This window comes from Desmodus rotundus, chromosome 8, assembly GCF_022682495.2.
Source record: "Desmodus rotundus isolate HL8 chromosome 8, HLdesRot8A.1, whole genome shotgun sequence".
NCBI lineage: Eukaryota > Metazoa > Chordata > Mammalia > Chiroptera > Phyllostomidae > Desmodus > Desmodus rotundus.
In genome coordinates, this window is record NC_071394.1 from 13169372 (window position 1) to 13187915 (window position 18544).

The window sequence follows — 18544 nt, forward strand, 5'->3', positions numbered from 1 at the left end:
GGGGAGAATCCCCAGGATGTTCCAGCTGAGCCAAGGCACTGAAGGGGTAACAAATAAAAGTTCGCTCTAAATGAAATGGTTGGTGAGATAGCCTTCCAGAAGTTGAGGCTCACTAATAAGAAGCGGGTAGGAGGGCTGGTCTAGATCCAGAAAGTTGGGTGAGGGAGGTGAAAATAGTTTAGTGGTCATGGTAGACCCAGGGCTTCTCTTCAGGGAAGGAGAACATAAGCTGTAAACTAATGCAGGAAGGGAAAGAAGCAGGCACAGCAGAATCCAGTTTGGGCCCGAGTTCACGGCCAAGATCTCTCCCAGAATGCTGAGTGTGCGGTGGATTGAGATACTACTACTACTCACCCCTTCTCCTTTCTAGGGTCTCCAACTGAGAGTGAGAGGAAATAATGTACTAATGGGAAACAAGAGAAAAATGCATTTATTAACAGCTGAGCAGGTGTCCAATAAGCCCTGAAGTCAAACTCTAATAAATGTCGGGTTGTTTGGAGCATGGGAGAATGACGCACCTGGCCCACGATGGCCCCTGTCGAAGCGAGGGCACCTGGGTATGGAAACGAGCCACCCATGTGGACCAAAATGGCCATCCTGCCCCCAGGGGCATATGCATTCTCACTTTGCAGCTACGGGGATTTGGGTAGTGGCCACAGACGCCCGCCTTTGACAAGCACCACAGTACCCGCTATTGAGGTCCAATGACAGTTCCCAGCTTGGAACAATTACAGGGACTCACCTACTTCCTTGGAGAGGGAGTTAACAGATTGCAATGGACAAAAAGGCAGAAAGAGGGGTGTGGGGGGCAGCTCCTCTTCCCTGTGGTAGGGGGTCGGCTGTTCCAGCAAGGCTCTCATCCTGCTTTTCAAAGCAGAGGAGGGTATAGGCTGGAAAATCACACCAAACTTAACAAGGCACAGGCTTCGGTCAGTGCATCTGCTTCTTCCCATTTATTAACCCAACATGACTGCATTTAGCCTGAACTCGCAGTGAAACAGAGTAATCCGAGTTGAATCCAACGCTTTTTTTTTAAAGCAAGAAGAGACCGCTGCCTGGAATGTATCTTAGAGTATTGCCATTTCAAAGCTGTCTCATTAGTAGTAAGCAAATGAGGCAAAACAGTTCAAAGGCCAGGTTGCTGGGGTGGAAATACTCTGGCGTGAGAGGGACTCGACCTTCACTTGCCTTCCGCCTCCTCTTCCCGTGAAGCTGCATGATGAGAGGAGATTTAAAGCCCTGGCTGTGCACTTATCTCCTTGGGTGTATGTGATCTGCCCTAAGCTTGGCTTTATTATGAAGTCCCGACACCAAGGCTTCACTTTTAATAGAGCCATCAAAGGCCTCGGTGAGAGCAAATTAGCATCTGACCTTCCGCACGCTCAGTAAATAACTTTGCAGAATTCCCTCCATGTCTGCAAGCATTCAAAGGCAAAAGGAAAGCTGGCAATGTAATGGGTTCTGACCATTTTCTTATGATTTTCTTTTTAGACCCCCGCCCACCCAAAGTTCATGTCACTCAAGACCTCAGAATGTGACTTGATTTGGTCATAGGGTCGTCGTAGATCGAATTAGTTGAGTTCGTATTGGAATAGGGTGGGCTCTGAAACCAATGACCGCTGTCCTTATAAGAAAGCCATATGACGGCACGCAGAAAGAAGTCCCTGTGACAGCCCTGGGGGCAGGGATCGGAGTGATGCAGCTTCAAGCCAAATAGCACCAGGGACACTGGGAGCAGCTAGACGCTAGAAGCGGCAAGGAAGGAGTCTTCCCTAGAGCCCTCAGGGAGCGGGGCCCTACTGACAGCCGAGGGGGTTTCACTAGGACCAAGCACCGAAGTCTCACCGTGCTTAGTAGTAGGTTGACTCCGATGAGCACTCCAGTTACGAACCCCAAATCTGGGTTTTCATTAAGTCTATGGCTTACATTCCCTTTCTTCTTTGGTAAAGTGAAGGTCATCTTTATCTGCCTCTCTGAGAGTTGGTGCTGGATTATCTAATATTTGTAAAGCATTTGGAAAAGTTAATAACTGCTAATTTTTATTACTCTGCTATCTTGTCTTTTGTTCTAAATACCTAGAAATCTCAGGTGAAAAGATGTAAAATAAAAGATACCCATCATCTCTGACACAAAAGATGCGACTGACCTTCTTCCTTGGTGAACGGTTTTTACTCTGCTCTGCTTATACTGAGACCTTCCTTCCTGATCAGGGTAGCCGGAGGAAAGAGCGCCGGTGAGGCACGTGATGGGGATAGTGTACCATTTCCAGTGTCTGCCCTCTGGGAAGAGCTTTATATACATTGTCTCAGTTAATCCTCCTAAAATAGGCACGGGAAGCCCTTATTAGCAGGTTACACATCAGCGGACAAGTGATCATAGCAGCTCAGGGGTCACGCATCGCTTGGCGGGGATGCGTTCTGAAAAAGGCAGCGTTCGGCAATTTCACTGTGGATAATCGCACAGGGCACTTCTGCAAACCTAGCTGGTACAGCCTGCTGCACTCCTCGGCTGCATGGTACAGCCCACCGCTCCCAGGCTACAACATGTCCCAGGCTGGCCAACATGGTAGTGTACTGAATACTGTAGGCAATTGTGATTTGCTGAGCTATGGTGTCACAATGGTTATGCTGTCACTAGGCAACAGGAGTTTTTCAGCTCCATTATGATCTTATGGGACCACCATTGTATATGTGGTCCATCACTGACCAAAACATCATTATGTGGTGCATGACTAATCTGTTCAGATCCCTCAGTGGGATTTTGAAGACATTGCTGTTTGGCTTCAAAGACAATGAGCTCTTCCTGCCGCCCTGTGCTGAAGTAGAAAATAGATAATAAGTACGTTGTGAAGAGTGAGTTGGCAGGAGGGGAGAAAAACAGATACACACACACACTGTTCTTGTCCTGTGAACAGAGTCCCCGGAACAAAGAAGAGGTGTAAAGCGAGAGTCCCAGCAACTAAAGCAGTCCCATCCTAGTAGCAGGGGATTTTAACATGAAAAAAAAGATCCAATTTTGAAGTTGGAGACATTGTTGGCAATGATTCAGTCTAACCCCATTCTTTGGTAGGTGGGGACTCCAGACCCACAAAAGCAAGTAATTCTAGCCCACCTCTTTAATCTGATATTAATTTATTCTTACACTGATATCGTAGCAAGGACTACATATTTTTTAAGGCTTGCTTGCTCACTGGTGCAAGATACTTTTCAAAGCCTTCTCCATGTACTAATTCACTTAATCCTTGCAACTCTGCCCTACAGGCAACAGTATCATTCTTTTCTGTGGAAATACCTTCCACCAGAAAAAGGCACTGAAAACTTGCTAAAACCATCTCTTTGAACATGAGCTGCAGACTCTAGGTATTTCAGGGGGCCGAGGTCAGTAGTTTTCAAACTGTCTCCCAGTGGTTCTGGGAACCCTACCCAGGGGTGTGGGCGGTGGTGGGATGAAGCCACCAAAGTCTGGGACCCGAACCAGGCTACAACTCGATAAATACCTTCTTTCAATTGTCTTACATTTTGTTCTATGGCTTGTGATTTCATCTGAGAAGAGGGTCCAATGAATTTCAAAAGTTTGAAAGCCACTGAACTACTTAAGAGACCTGTCTCAAATGGAGGACTTGATGCCTTACCTTGATCCTGTTTTTCAATTGAGACATAACTGGCAGGTAACAGTGTGGGAGTTTAAGGTTTACAACATGTCGATACATTCCTGTCTACTTCCCTCCATTCTCACCAGTGACTGCTTTCCATCCTCTCTCAAATTCTTCTTGTCATTTTGTAAACTTCTTTTCTCATGCTCTGCAGAAGTAACTACGGGGATGGGATCCAGCTCACAGTTAGGCTTCAGAATAATTTCAGAACTGAATGTCTATTTCCCTGTTTCTTTCCCTTCACCCTTTTCATTAGAAACATGATCAGTTCTTAAGAAACTGCTGCAGCATCTGGGAGGCTGGGGCTGAGATGGAAGTCACTTCACATCTGGTTCAGGAGTCATGTTTTAATAAAATGCAGACACATCTCCAGAGCTAATGCATTCACACTGGAGACTCTCTGGGTGCCAGGAAATTTGGATTTGTAATGGAGGTTTTCATGAACAGCAGCACCACTACTCAAATCTGAAGAAGATGTTCTTAAAAGGCTTTGTGATATAATGCTCCTGTGGCCCAAAGTATGGTTTGAAAACCTTGTTCTTCAGCATGAAATTTTTCTCATTGGAGGGTTGGTTGTCCTCAGGGGCAGACTCTGACCTTTACATGCACACGGAGTGTGGGAATGAAAGCTGTGTGTGCGGGGATGGTGGACAGGTTCTCTCCACCTTCTCTCACAGCAAAGTTAACATGTCCGCACGAGGTTCTTTAATAAACTGCAAAAGGTTTTAGGAGCTTGCAATTATTCATACCTATTTGTACCACGTGACATGTGGGTGAGTTTGTGATTCCGCCATTAGAAAGATCTGCATTGTACCATGTGTTGGTGCTTACTGGTGAGGTTTCTTTTGCAAACGTAATATTGTTTTTGAAGAATGATGCTTCGTTGTGTTCACATTGAAATGACTGGTTCCAGTCAAAGTTAATGGATCAGATCTGACTAGGTAAGGAAGACAGGCACTTTGGGAGGATCATTTGTAGCTTCCCCAGCCTTATTTAATGAGCTGGAAAAGTAATTTACTAGGTTTAATGTAGAGGCTGGAAAAATTTTACTCCAAACCTCCCAAACACTTTATGCCTTGAGACCGCAGCTTATTCCCCTCGTAGGGTCTGGTACCTTATCTTCTCTAACAGTTCATTTTGATCTCTTAAAGAAGCTGTTGTTTTGGTGGAAAACAAAGTAGGCTTAAGTATTCATTAAATGCATAAAGGGAAAAATAGGCCAGGCAGCCATTCACATTCCAGTATAAATAGCTTCACAGGGGATTTCTTCCTTCTAGAAAAGGAGGTCTCATTTGAACTTCTTGAAGGAGGGACATTAAATAATAAAGGCGATCATTGTGTGACAAATTCTTCTTGGGAAAACTTTGGAAAGGACCCAAGGAGAATGAATTGCCATTGTCAGCAACAAAGATATTATGGGCTGGCCTTATGATTTTTCCCAAAGGAAAATCATTACTTTGTCATATTGTTGCCATTTCCAAAGAATACCCTTTTTTTTTTGACAAGCTTGGAAATCTGTGAATCCGCCACCGTTTGCCCACCCTGAGTTTCACTGAGGACCTTGCCATCTGCCAGGTACTGTGCTCAGCACATTACACGCACGGTCTCATTTCACCTCCACTGTAGCCTTGTGCGGTGTGCGCTACCTGACCAGCTCTAAATGGTGCTGCTTCTGCACTGTGCTAAGCACTTTAGACATTTTAACTCAATCCTCACAACCACCCTCTGCTATAAGTGCTGTGATTTCCCCATTTTAAAGATACAGACACTGAGATGCAGCTACTCACTGACTTGCCCCGGATCGTAGAGCTATGATTTGGGTCCGGGCACCCCAGCTCCAGAGTCAGCACCCTAAGCACTGTTGTATGGGACATTATCCTTATCAGTGAGGAAAGAGAAGCACACAGAACAATAACTTGCCCAAAGGCAATAAGTAATAGAGCAGGGACTCAGACCCAGGCAACCGATACAACTGCATAACCCACCAAGCTCGACCCTCACACCATCCTGCTCAGCTCTGCTTTCAGCACTCATCCCTAAAGCCGCACACCCTGGCTCCCACCTCGGTACAAGAGAAGGGAAGGGGTTTGCTTTATCATTTATTTAGCTTACCGTCTAATTTAATTCGGAATAGATTTGGGTAGTGGTTTGTTACGAGAGGGTTGAATCTCCACTGAATTAGTTGCCATTGTCCAAGATAATCTTAACCTCGTCTGCAGCAGTGCTTCTTAATCTTTGATGAGTATATGACTCAGCTGAAGGTCTTGTTAAAATGCAAATTCAGATTCAACAGGCCTGGGATGGGCCCGAGACTCTGCATTTCCGCATGCCGATACTCCCGGAACATGGTCCCTGCTTTGAGTGGTAAGGCTAGAGCACGGAGTTGTTCCAACTAAGCATCAACATTTATTCCAGAATTCAAATTGGAAGCAGGGCATTTTCATAGACAAAAAGACATTCAGGAGGCTTGCGGGGATCTACCCTGAGCAGAGACAAGACCTGAGCTGCATAGAATCCCAAGATTGGAAGGGCCTTTAAGGGTCCTCTGGTCCCATCGTCCAGGTGATGTTTGAATCCTCTCATATCCCTCCCGCCAGGTCACCTCGGCCCTTGAGCTAAAGAATGATCTACGATGAATACAACTCAACATTCTAGAACAAGGAAGGTTCAAGATGGTGCCCGCATTGCAAAAACCATCTAAGAGCGCAAGACTGGGGGTAGGTCTGTGGGACCGCACACTTGCTCAGTCAGACCTTTGCCTCCATAATACGTCTGCAGAGCCTTTGGGTATTCATCCGAAGGCATTCAAGCCTTACCATTTCATAAGGAAAACAACGCACTTTACCGGAACCCCCGGGAGCACCTAACTTCCCAAGCACCTGCACCCCACAATGAAATAAAATTTCAGGGCTGACTGGCGGGCGTGAAACAGTGACAGCTGTTTAGTCACGGGGCTGCTCCGCGGCTGCACTGACTGTGCATCTCGGGGCCTCGAGAAGACATATCCTCAAAGGATCAAGAGTCATGAGGCCATGAATGGTTTCTCTGCATTTTAGTTTTACAACCTGAACTGAAACACGTTCCCATTGTTGGGTGTCCAGATTCAGGGGAAGCCAACTTCCCCTTTGCAGTCACTCTTTTCCCAGGCTGTGGTTTGCCACTTCTCTGCTTTCTGTTTCAGGTGCCCGGGGAGAGCGAGAGACAGTGGAAGCCAGCCCTGGTTGTACTGACCGAGAAGGACCTTTTAATCTATGACAGCATGCCGCGGCGGAAGGAAGCCTGGTTCAGCCCCGTTCACGTGTACCCTCTCATTGCCACCAGGTAGCCATGGCCTTGTGGTTGTGAATGACGTGCTTGCAGTTTGAACTGTTCTATTTGCTTGCAATGCCTGCAATACCTTATACGACTGCTTACTGTTGCAACAGGAGCTGAGAGCTCCTCCGGAACATAGCCACCCGTTTTTACCCAGATTATCAGTTATGGCCAAACACGGGGCCAAACACAGACACAACACACTGCTTATGCCTCATGAAGGGACAGTGACACCAATGAAGTGGTCCCAGCCCAGTCACCTTCCTGGCTGTCCATCCCCTCCTTTTTGAGATGAACGAGGCACATGTATTTCCAATCTTGGAGTTCAGGTAGAGTTACGTCTTCACTTGGTAGCACCAAGAATGTCCTGTGTGAAGGTCCCTCGAGACTCCATACCAAGTTCTTCCTCAGCTGTGTGATGGGGCTGCCGGTGTATGTCTGTTCCTTAGGACCTTCGGTGCCCACTGCTTGCTCATGGGACATTATCTTAATGCATCGTGCGCTACTGCCCTTCTTTGAAGGCCTGTATCCTGAGCACAAAGCACATCCAACCTGAGTCTTGCCTTCAAGTAGCTGTGAACTCCCAGACCTGGCTTCTATCGCCGTCCTTTCTGCATGTGCTTTATAAGAATGAGCTCAGTTCAAGTTACTCCTACACCCGTTTCTTTACCTAGACACTAGGAACGCTAACACGATGTTCCCTGGGATAATGCCTGGCAGTACTGGGCCCTTACATATTTGTCCAATGAGTTGTTGAACCATGTGAGACAAACTCTGGGAGGAGTTGGTCCTGCAGTGAGAGCATAGTGAACTGAGGTTTTAGAGCACCTGTCCTGAGCAAAAGACAGAAACAAGAAGTTCTCTGTTCTGGAGGGACTGAGGTGCCAAATAGGTTACAGTGGAGGCCCGGGTGTGGGGAAGGGAGTGAGGCCCAGAGGCGGAGCAAGAGGTTAACACACAGTGGAGATGGTGGTAGTGAACGTAGCTGGCACTCCTGGAAATTCCTCCTACTTCCAGCCCGGCTGATTGTGGAGACCAGCGAGGGGGACCAGAGGATGGCAGTAACTGGCCTCAGAGGGAAGTAGAGGAAGCTGTCAAGGGCTAGGAACCAGACCTAGACCCCTTAGAAATTAATAAAATAAAGAAAATAATATTAAACAGTAATTTAACTTTTGAGTTTCCTAAGCCCCAAAATCTTTGGCAGGAAAGCTATTAAGTGTTAACAACAAAAACCTCAATAATGAGAATCCAGACACCCTCACCTGCCCGTACAGAGGTTCACATTCTGTCTCAGGGTCCGTTCAAACTCAGGCCGGTCTCCCCATCTTCTGCGGGCTACACCTGCCAATCCCGTCCACGCACACTGCTGTTCAGAGTCTGAGACTTTCTCACCACCGGAACCAAAGAAAGATGAGGCCGCGCTCCCTGTATTCCAGCTACTAAGGAGAGAAATTGGACTCGTGCCCCTCGGAATGATTTTCAGGAGCAGAAGTTTAAATAAGGAGGAGTCTCTCAGTCCCGGCCAGGCGACATGGAAATAAAACTTGCCCTGGGGCACGGCTTTCTCCTCTGTTTCTGAGCCTTCTGACCAGTGGAGGAGGCTGCCTTTTCCTTCATGCACGCGTGTGCTCATTCGCTCAGGGTTCCAAAACTCCTGTCTGTCCGCTGCAGTAGCCACCTTTCAAGTACTCGGCAGTGGTGGCTCTCAGCTACCATTTCGTACAGCACAGGTGAGAACATTCCCATCACCACAGAAAGTTCTACTGGACTGCACTGCCCCAGAGTGTAACTTAGTACCTCGGACTTTGTCCTGATTCAGGCCAGGGACCAGACTGGCTGCGCACTCCCACAGCCATCTGTCAAAAGCCCCGGCTGCCCGGCGATGTCCCCTCGAGGCTCCTCGGGTTGTCTGCACAAGCAGGGCTCCTGGGTCGCAGGGCTCCCGGGTCGCAGGGCTGCCCTGAAGAAAGTCCTGGATGTGAACCTTTCAAAGCAAAGTTTCCAGAAGCGGGGGCAGGGGCACAGACACAGTAAATGACACTGAGGAGCTTTTGGAGGGGGTGGGGCACCAAATGCATCTGTTATAGGCTCACATGCCCCAGGGACTACTGGTCTGGATTGTGAACAAAGCACAGGAATAGCCTAGAACCATAAACCTGCATCCGGCATGGGAACAGGAAATGTCGACCCCTTCAGTGCAAACTGGGCATTTAGGAAAAAAGATGCAGCATAAAAAATCGTTGCCTGCCATCTAAACATAAAGCAGACACAAAGGTGGTGCTTCACCTCCCAACTTACTGCCCTTTCCCAGGTGACCCAGCCTGACCACTGAACTGCAGGAGAAAAATGGTATTAGATGTATCTGCCTTATGAGCAGTGGTAAAATGCGGCCCATAATCGTGACCCTGATCTCCAGCTGTAGCCTGCCAGGCAAGGTCTGTCGGAGGTGTTAGGAGAGTGCTGGCTATTCTTTCTCACTCCATCTCCTTGAGCTACTGGGTAATTTGCTTCCTGCTCCCAAGGAGCAGCCTGGAAAAGAAAGAGTTTCCATCTCAGTGTTTCTCTGGCCAGGATGATGCTTAAGCCCGGGCTGATCCCCCCTCTTTCACAGCATTTGTCTGTCAAATGTGCTTGGTTGGCTCCAAAGCCCAGGGGGCGATATGCTTTGGGGAAATTGGGCTTTAACTGACCTTCTGGCTTTTGCATCAGCCACTCTGGTTTGCACCCGCACTGGCCCTGGTCTGCTTCCTTACACGACTCTGGGGATTGCTTAGAGAAAGACCCTTTCTGAACGACCATGCTGGGGAGGGGTACCCTTCTTCACTCTCAGGCTGGCCTAGGAGTGAGATGGCGTGGAGCAGGGCGCACCCCTGCTGAAGACCCGGAGCTATTCCATCTGCACAGGGAAAGCCTGCTCTCTGTGGCCGGAGGCTGGGCTGAGGCCATTCATTTCTGCCAGAGTGCTGGGAATCAAAGGAAAACTCTGGATCCTTCCATTACAGAGGCTGCCCCACTGTTCCCCTTGGCTGCTTCCATAGCCACATAGTTAGGTTCATCCAGTGACACCTTCTTTCCCGTGTGTTCTATACAGTCGCATGTGGAACTGTGTCCTTTGTACACGCGCATTTGGGCCCACAGCCTATCTGGCAGCATCATTAGTCTTCGAGAGCATTTCCTAAAGGCGGGGACTTCTGTCTTTTTTAAATTTCTCTTTAAAATCTTTTATTGAGGTATAATTTAGAAATAGCAATGTACACACATCTTAAATGTACAGCTTAATTTTTGTTTATGGGTATAGAGCCATGTCTTCTAAAATTGTATTACAAGGTGTCTGCTATTTAGTCACCCCGGGGGACACTATCCAGAAGGCCATGTGGTAGTACCATTTGCAAATAGAATTATGTCCTCACGTATGTGGCCAAATAGATTCTTAGGAACTGTGACTTAAACCAACTTTACCATAGACTAATTGATTTAAACATATTTCTGTATGTCAATTAGTCTATGGTAAAATTGGTTTTCATTATTACATCATTTCACTTAAAGTTAGTTTCTTAGAACCTAATGACAATGTTAAGTGAAGACTCACTATAAACCAGGCAGCGATAAACCCAGGAATAACCTCTGTAAAGGGAGACTAGGTCAAGGCTAAATGCTTTACATGGAGTCTATCTGAGTTTGCAAAACTTGTCCAATTTAAGAATTATCTGGTTGTTCATTGAAGATTCCTGTCCTGAGGACCCTTCCTTGGTGATTCTGGCCCAGCTGGCCAGGTTGGGAGTCAGGAATACATGTGTCTAATAAGCACTGGGCAAATGTAGTCCTCAGGGTTCCCACATTTAGCCCCCACAACCCTATGATGTTTAGGTTTTATTCCTATTTCGCAGACAAGCAAAAGGAGGAAGTAGGGGTGACGTAACTCACCCACAGTCCCACAGCTAGGAAGAGAGACTCAGGATTCTGATTCAAGTCCACCTTCCTAACCACTGTTCTCTGCGGCCTCCCAAGAACATGCTCTTATTCCCTGGTGTTTTAGTGGCTCTTTGAATATCGTGAGTGTATCATATAAACATTTCCTTAGCTCTCCTGACAACTTAACCATCACATCTACTGCAGAGTGATTACAAAAATTAAAATATGATGACTGTATTAGTCAGCTGGGGCTGTCACAACAAAATACCTAGACTCCGTGGCATAAGCAATAGACAGTTATTTTCTTACGGTTCTGGAGGCTGCCAGTCCAAGGCCAGGTGTCAGCGTGGGCAGTTTCTGGTAAGAGCTCTCATCTCGGTTTGTGAAGGTGGTGGCGTCCTGCTGTGTATTCCCACAACTTCTTCTGTGTGCACATTCGGGGTGGGGAGAGAGAGCTCTCCCATGTCTCTTCTTATAAGGATACTAATCCTATCAGGGCAGGGCCCCTTCCTCATACCACATTTAACTATGATAACCTTTAAATACAGTTTCATGAGGGTTAAGGCTTCACCACAGAACTGATGGGGTGGTGATGGGTAGAATCCAATCCATAGTGATGATGTAAGTGCAGCCTGATTTAGCATGATGCCTGGCACCTGGCAGGACTGAGCAACTGGTCAGCGCCCTGGTCTTGGCCTCAGCCGTGCTGGAAAGCACTGTTCAGATGTCAGAGACAGTCTTTGTCCCTTGCACAAGAGGAACGGGCTGGGACTACGGCCAGTGAGAAACGGGTTTCTTCTAAAATTGAGTTATTCCCTCAACAGTTCATAGTTGATTTGTGTATTTGTTTTGGTTATTCTCTTAGGCCCAGACATATCTAATTTACATTTTTCTGGAAGGTGAAAATCTGATTGTGCCCCGCAGCAGTAGCCCCAGAAGTGCTTGTGGGTGCTTGGTGTTGACCACCAAGCACAGACGCTGACAAGGGTCGGCTGTCCCGCCAGCGAACGTTGGCGGTGCCTCTGTGCGTCGATGGTGCGATATATTCAGCGCACTCAGGAAGTTTGCAAACATGTTGTATTTTCAGCTCTTCCCATCCCTCAGCTTTTTATGAGTCCTTGGGAAAACATTTTTTGCTTAGCCAGAGCTTATTTGATGTTGCTGAACATTAAAAACAAAACAAAACAAAACAAAACCCAATAAAGTCTGCCCATATGGAGTCAGTGTGTTGGTTTCCCGTCACTGCCATCCTAATTGGCGAGTGAGATGGGCCTAAGGAGAGTGAGGATTAAGGTCACGGTATTTTTGGAATTCTGGGGGAGGGGTAGCCCAGAAATTCTGCACATCCAGTTTGTTGGCAAAAGGTTCAGAAGCACAGAGCTTGTGAAGGGAGTGACGCTGGTCTGCGCCCAGTTCTCTGCCCTGGGGGCCTGCGAAAGGTTCGGAGAATCAGAGAGAGAGAAACTGATGAATGTGCCCTTCTCTCCTTTGACACCACTTGGGATCCAAAGACACTGAGCTTTTCTACTAAACTTGTAGCGCAGCGATTTTCAACTGGTGTGGTGCGAGAATTTTTAAAGCATGCAAGGTCTATTCAGTCAGGGGCACTGACCTTCTTTCCCTCGGACTGTCAAATGAAAAATGACAATGACCGGCACAATAATAGCTGTCCGGTGTGAATGAATCAAAATTATACCTATTCTTTTTTTTTAAATCAGATTGGCCAAAAATACATTTTTTTCTCATGCTACAGAATTTTAGTAATTGGTTTATGTGTGCCATGAGATGAAAAAGGTTGCAAATCGTTCTTGTGGCATCATTGTTGGTGCCTAAGGAACTCACCTGTTACTAAGTACTAAAAGTAGTTGCCGCCTCGGGCCAGCCTCAGGGTTTTAGGAATGCTTTCCACAGAGGAAGTTTGGCCAATTGCATTGGTCAAACATTTATATTACAACCTGCCTGTGGTTTTCACACGAAGCCTGGGGGGCCTCCGCACTGTTAGGGAGTGTGGGCATTTTCCATGGGCATTCCCTAGGGTAGCACAAAAGTATCTACATGCCCAAGGATCTACACTCTGTCAAACCGAAAAGTGTGGTTTGCCTATGCACCCATCCATCCCATGTGTCCCCATATGCCTGGGGCTCCCTCTTACCAATTTAGGAGCTCCTCAGAGCTGGTGGAAATTAGCAGAGCGGGGAGATCCATGGACTCTGGCATCAGACAAACCGGAAGATGAATCCTGAGACCACTACTTGCAATGTGATGTTGGGAGAAATATCAATCTGAGTTCAAGCCTCACCGTGAAGGGAGCAATAGTATCTATCCTCTACGTCTTGCAGTTATTGATAGAACCAATTGACACAGTATATATAAATGTTTAGCACATGACTGGGACATAATAAGTGATTGATAAATGTAAGCAATTGTTAAGATTGGAGAAAATAATGGAAATTAGTGTGTGAATGACTGATAAGTGATTGGACGTATTTGATCCTGTATGTAATACTGCATTTATCAGGGACCATAGTGTCTCAAACACATGGAGATATAAGGACTGGGCTGATGGAGGAGTTGTTGGCTTATCTGCTGTGGAGAGAAGTGTGAGAGGGAAATGGGGAGATTGGAACCCCTCAAGCACACCACAAAGGTAGTTCTGAATGCTACTCATTAACAGCACTGGCAGCTGGTGACCTAAGGATGGCTTCCTCCCTGGGGCAAGAATGTTCTGTTTAAGAAACTTTTAAAAGGCTCATGTTAAGGACTGATGGTAGGGGAATTTTACATATATATATATATGTAAAAGAGAAATATAAGGGATAAAAGCCAAGTGCTATAGGAGCTAATTGTTCAGGTTATTCACTCATGGTTTCATTTTCCCAGTAAAATAGGACTAATTTTAATTGTGATTATGTTATATGAAGTGCTTGAAGATCTGTTCATAATCCATATTCTACACACATTGTGATCTATGTTGAACTAATTAAAGCATAGATGGGCTAAGGGAATATGTAAAAGATAGCCTGAAAATTCCCAAGATTTGGAAACAGCCTAAGTGCCCGTCAGTAGATGAATGGATTAAAAAACTGGTACATTTACACAAGGGATTACTACACAGCAGAAAGAAGGAAGTCCTACTTTTAGCATAGATGGAATTAGAGACTCTTATGATAAATGAAATACGCCAGCCAGTGAAAGGCAAATGCCGTGTGATCTCACTTATAAGAAGAATCTAATGAACAAAATAAACTAATGAGCAAGACAGAACCAGAGGCATGGAAACATGGAACAGACTGACAGCTGTAAGAGGGGAGGCGAGCTGACTGTTTGAAAGAAGGTGACGGGGATTAGTCGACCCAGATGACAGAGCCATGGACATGGACGACGGTGCGGGGAATGACTATGGGAAGTGGGGGTTGGCCGGGGTGGAGGGTGCAAAGGGGGCAAAATTGAGACAACTGTAATATCATAAACAATAAAAAATAAATAAAAATAAAAATTAGCTAAGTCTGCTAAATAATAAAAAGACTATGAAGTGAAAAGAGGAAATTTCCCATGATGTTGTACGATTGTGACGTGAAAATATCTGTCAGACTGTGAGTCTTGCTGACCTTGGAGAAGGAAAGCGCTGGGACGATTCACACCCATGGCTGACATGAATCTGACTTCACTTTCCTTCCTCCCTGTAGTTCACAAGCTGGAGTGTGGCCCCTTTTCCTGACATGATAGAAAGATACAGACTTTGTAGTCATGTGGACCTGGGCTCAAATTCTGACACTCATTCAGTGACCCTGGACAGCTTCTTAACCACCCAGAGCCATGGATTTCTTGTCTGTGAAGTGGAGCTCCTGATACCACTTGCAAAGAGTCAGTGCAAATGATAGTGTATCGATGCCACTTTCACCTACTTGGCGTGTGCTTTCCTCCCTCCCCATTATTGCTGCCAGGTGGCTGTGAAATTTCAGGATACCATGGAAAATGTATGGAGGACAATCAGCTGTCTCTGAAAATTCACCCAGATAATACCACCAGATGGTCAGAAATTGGCTTCCATCTCTTTTGCTGCTCATTCTCCTACCTTAAGTTGGTCTTTCTTATAGTCAATATCCCTCAATAATAAAAACTTGGGAGCTTGCCTAACTCTTTCACCACCATATGCAAATGAAAGAAGTTTAGCAGACAGACATGAGGCAATTGTTCAGCTATTCTTGGCTGAGGGAGGTTGGTACCTGGGCGGGTCCCACCTGCCTGCCAGTTGGGTTCTTCCTAGTGATTCTCTCCCTATCATTTCTTGCCTGGAGTCTGTTGACTGTTGGGCTCCAGTAGGAGTGGGCACTGGATGAGAGACTATTAGAGAGCGCCAGGCCAGTTGTTTTTCCTTTCTTCTTTTGTGGCTTGCATTGTGGCAACTGCTGGGAAATGCTAATTATAGCAATTAAGTAAAATGGGGATGTAACATCCTTAGCAACCCGGTTACCTAATATGTAATTTTACTAATTTGGCTGAATCTGTGCATTGCAATTGTTTTTGTTTTAATTAAGGTTATTAATGTTTTCATGTGGAATATTTTAGGCTACATTCTCTAACAACTATCCAGAGTTCAATTAGTGTATCAGCATACCTGGTGAGACAGGTTTTTAGTTTTTGTTGTCATCAAATCCAGTCAAACATAGGAGTATATCTGAAAAGCCAGAAAGAATATGTGCCTACTACCACAGTTATTGCTAGAGACACGTTTGGTATCCTGCAGGAATGAGTATTTCTACTGCCAAGTTTCCTCAAGTCTTGGACAAAGAATCTGACCCGAGAGTGAAAGTGTGGCTTTCACTTATCACACAGCCACGCTGAGCCTCACAGATTCCACCACTTTGCACATCTGAAGTAGTGTTAAGACATTTCGCCCTTTCTTTGTATCTGGGTTAGAGCTTCATTGCATTTATATATTATTCTTTAAATTACACTGGATCCATGCTGCCCATGAATGTGAAATCCTAGTGTCTTTTTTTTTTTTAATAAAATGATCACTTTCTACTCTCAGACCCCCCCCAAAAAAGGAACTCTCACCCCCTAAATAACCAACTCACGACAAGAAACACCAGTTGCAGGAAATGGAAAGAAACAGATTGAAAGAAGCAACAGGAAATGGATGTTAAGCTAATCTCCTAGAACATGTCATCCCAGCTCCCTTTCAAAATCACTTGTTTTTTCCCAGAACTGAATTAATCTGGAAATTAGCATTTAGTGATGTAAACCCAAGTTCTTTGGATTTAGCCTCAGCTACTGTTCCAGGCTGTTGAGGGACTAAGGGTGGGAGAGAAGTCATAATATCTCATAATGATCACCAATCACAGACTCCTTGGGAAATAGCCCTGCTTTTAGTGTAGCTGTTTATTTATCATTCACTTAACAAATGTTTACTGAGTGCCTGTCTTGTACCTGGAACTGGTCTAGGTGCCAGGCATACAGCAGGGAATATTCAAATAAAAATCCTGCCCTGGTTGAACTAATGATAATAATGGCTATTACTAAATATTCTGTACCAGGCTCCACTTTCTAATATTATGTGGTCCTACTCAATTGTTCACTTATGCACACTCCTAGCTAAGAGGAAATGTAAAATCTTGCTGGAGTTTGTTGCTTTGCTTCCAACTATGCCTTCAACCATGGGAATGTGTATCTGAATTTTATAACCAGGGAATGAAGCATGTCCTTGGGCTTCTCAAGCAATTTCAGATAAAACTTAGAAATTGGGTGTGAATTGTAGTTTGCAAGCCCATCCAAGGGTGCCAGTATCTTTTTCTGGATGGGTAAGAAAATTATCATCTCTTAGGAGGCAGATAAGAGACAGACAGACATAATTTTAAGGATACACAAATAGCTTAAAATGTAAAATAATTGAAAGATAAATAACAGCTATTTCAGAGTCCCTCCTGAGACTGCAGATCAGGAAAGATCTTTGGGAAGAATCTTGGGAGTAATATAAAAAGGCTGCTCCTGGAAGAATGGAAAAACCTCAGGCAGACAGATTCTGTCCTTAGCTCTACCTTTCCAAATGTCCAAATGACGACTTTTAACACCATAATATCCTGCCGACATTTACTTGGTACTTAGTATCCAGAACCTGGCTACAGCAACATGTTCTCGAATGTGGTTTGCAAATGAAGAGTCCATTAGACCTTTCACCCCACATTTCAAAATAGGTCAAGTGTGTGTGTGTGTGTGTGTACTTTCCTGTGCAAAATTCACATTTTAAAAATGTTTTGAAAAACTTGTATTCTTAGTTAGCCACCAACATGAATTGCATGAATTGAACACGTAACATGTGTCAGGGGTAATGCTAGACACTGCAGAATCGGTGAGAGATGGGACAAGGCTCCTACCCCAAAGGTCATCAAGGCCTAGTGAGGGAGATGGGGGGTAGGCTCACAATGGTGGGTTAAATGGACTGATAACGATGCATGGGACTCCAGAGGAGGGGCGCCTACCTTGAGGAGATCACACAATGCTCGGTCTTGAGCTCCAGCGGATGGCTATGCTGTCAATGGCAAGTTTGTTATCCCCGACAACCCCTCACCCAGGAGCCGTCTGCTTTGACACATGAGCCCCAAACCTTACAGAGTGGACGCCCAAGAATACCCACTGACCGCCTGCTTAGGCAGCCTCAACTTGGAGCTCAAGAAGCAAGTCACATGCGCTAAGTGCAGCTCCTCCTGGATGGGCCAAGTCTAGGGATGGCTTCGATGAGACCATGGATGCTCAAGATGAGCACGGTCTCGTCCATCCCTGGGACGTCACTGACCAGCCGGTGCTAGCCAATGTAGACTCCCAGACTGTTTATCCAGTTCATTCTATTGGCTTGGAGCTGGAAATAGGCCGATACAAATTCATCTCACGAGGAAGATTTCACAGAGCCTTTACAAACGTCATTATTCCACTGTTTTTTTCTCTCTTTTCTTAGTAGCCACCACACTTCTCACCAATAGAACAAGGGGTGAGAGAAAGGATCTGGGTCTTCTCCTGTCCGGTGACCGTGTGTCGTATTTGCAGCTCCATGATTTATAAAATATCCAACTCTCGTTTCAGCCTCCTCAAGATGGCACAGCTGGGGAATGTCCACATTTCTATGGAACATTCCCAAATTATTGCTCTGGACAATTGAAAGCAATTAGTTGGGATAATATAAAGAACCAAGAACGTCTATTTTCAACACCTTGCTAGGAATGAAAAATAAGTATGTTGATAACTGCAGGGCCTTCTTTGTCCTTATCCCAGAATCCACTGCTCTCCAATCCTGTGATGGAATTGCTTTTCCTGGTGGTTTAGACTCACCCACTGGAGGAAGATCTTCATAATAATCAGGTTGTCCCAATGAGGAGGAATACTTCCCCACATCCACCCAGCCCTGGCTCATCCTCCTCCTTTTTGATCTCCAGAGGCTGGTTCTGACTCTGCTCCATATTCTAGGAAAGAGTCTCCCAAGAACTGGGGCTGAACCTGAAGTGAAGAGGCTGTGGGAATTAGGAAGGGAGAGAGCATTTCTTCTGTTGAACTGCATCTCCTCAGGGCTTGGGCCGTGTCTGTTCTCATACTACCCCTAGTCCTGAGTCTGAGAGTAGGTGCTTTTATTAGTCTGCTCAGACTGACGTAACAGAATGTCACAAACCAGGTGCC

General features: G+C 45.8%; 1 protein-coding gene across 2 annotated transcripts in view; it reads left to right on the forward strand.

The window, feature by feature from the left end:
• Nucleotides 1-18544, forward strand: part of SNTB1 (syntrophin beta 1) — a 196628-nt gene that overhangs the window by 163364 nt on the left and 14720 nt on the right. For both annotated transcript variants that reach the window (XM_071222214.1, XM_053929931.2), the window contains one exon: nucleotides 6834-6973. In XM_071222214.1, coding sequence (XP_071078315.1) covers nucleotides 6834-6973 — 140 coding nt within the window. The remainder of the gene's footprint in view (nucleotides 1-6833; nucleotides 6974-18544) is intronic.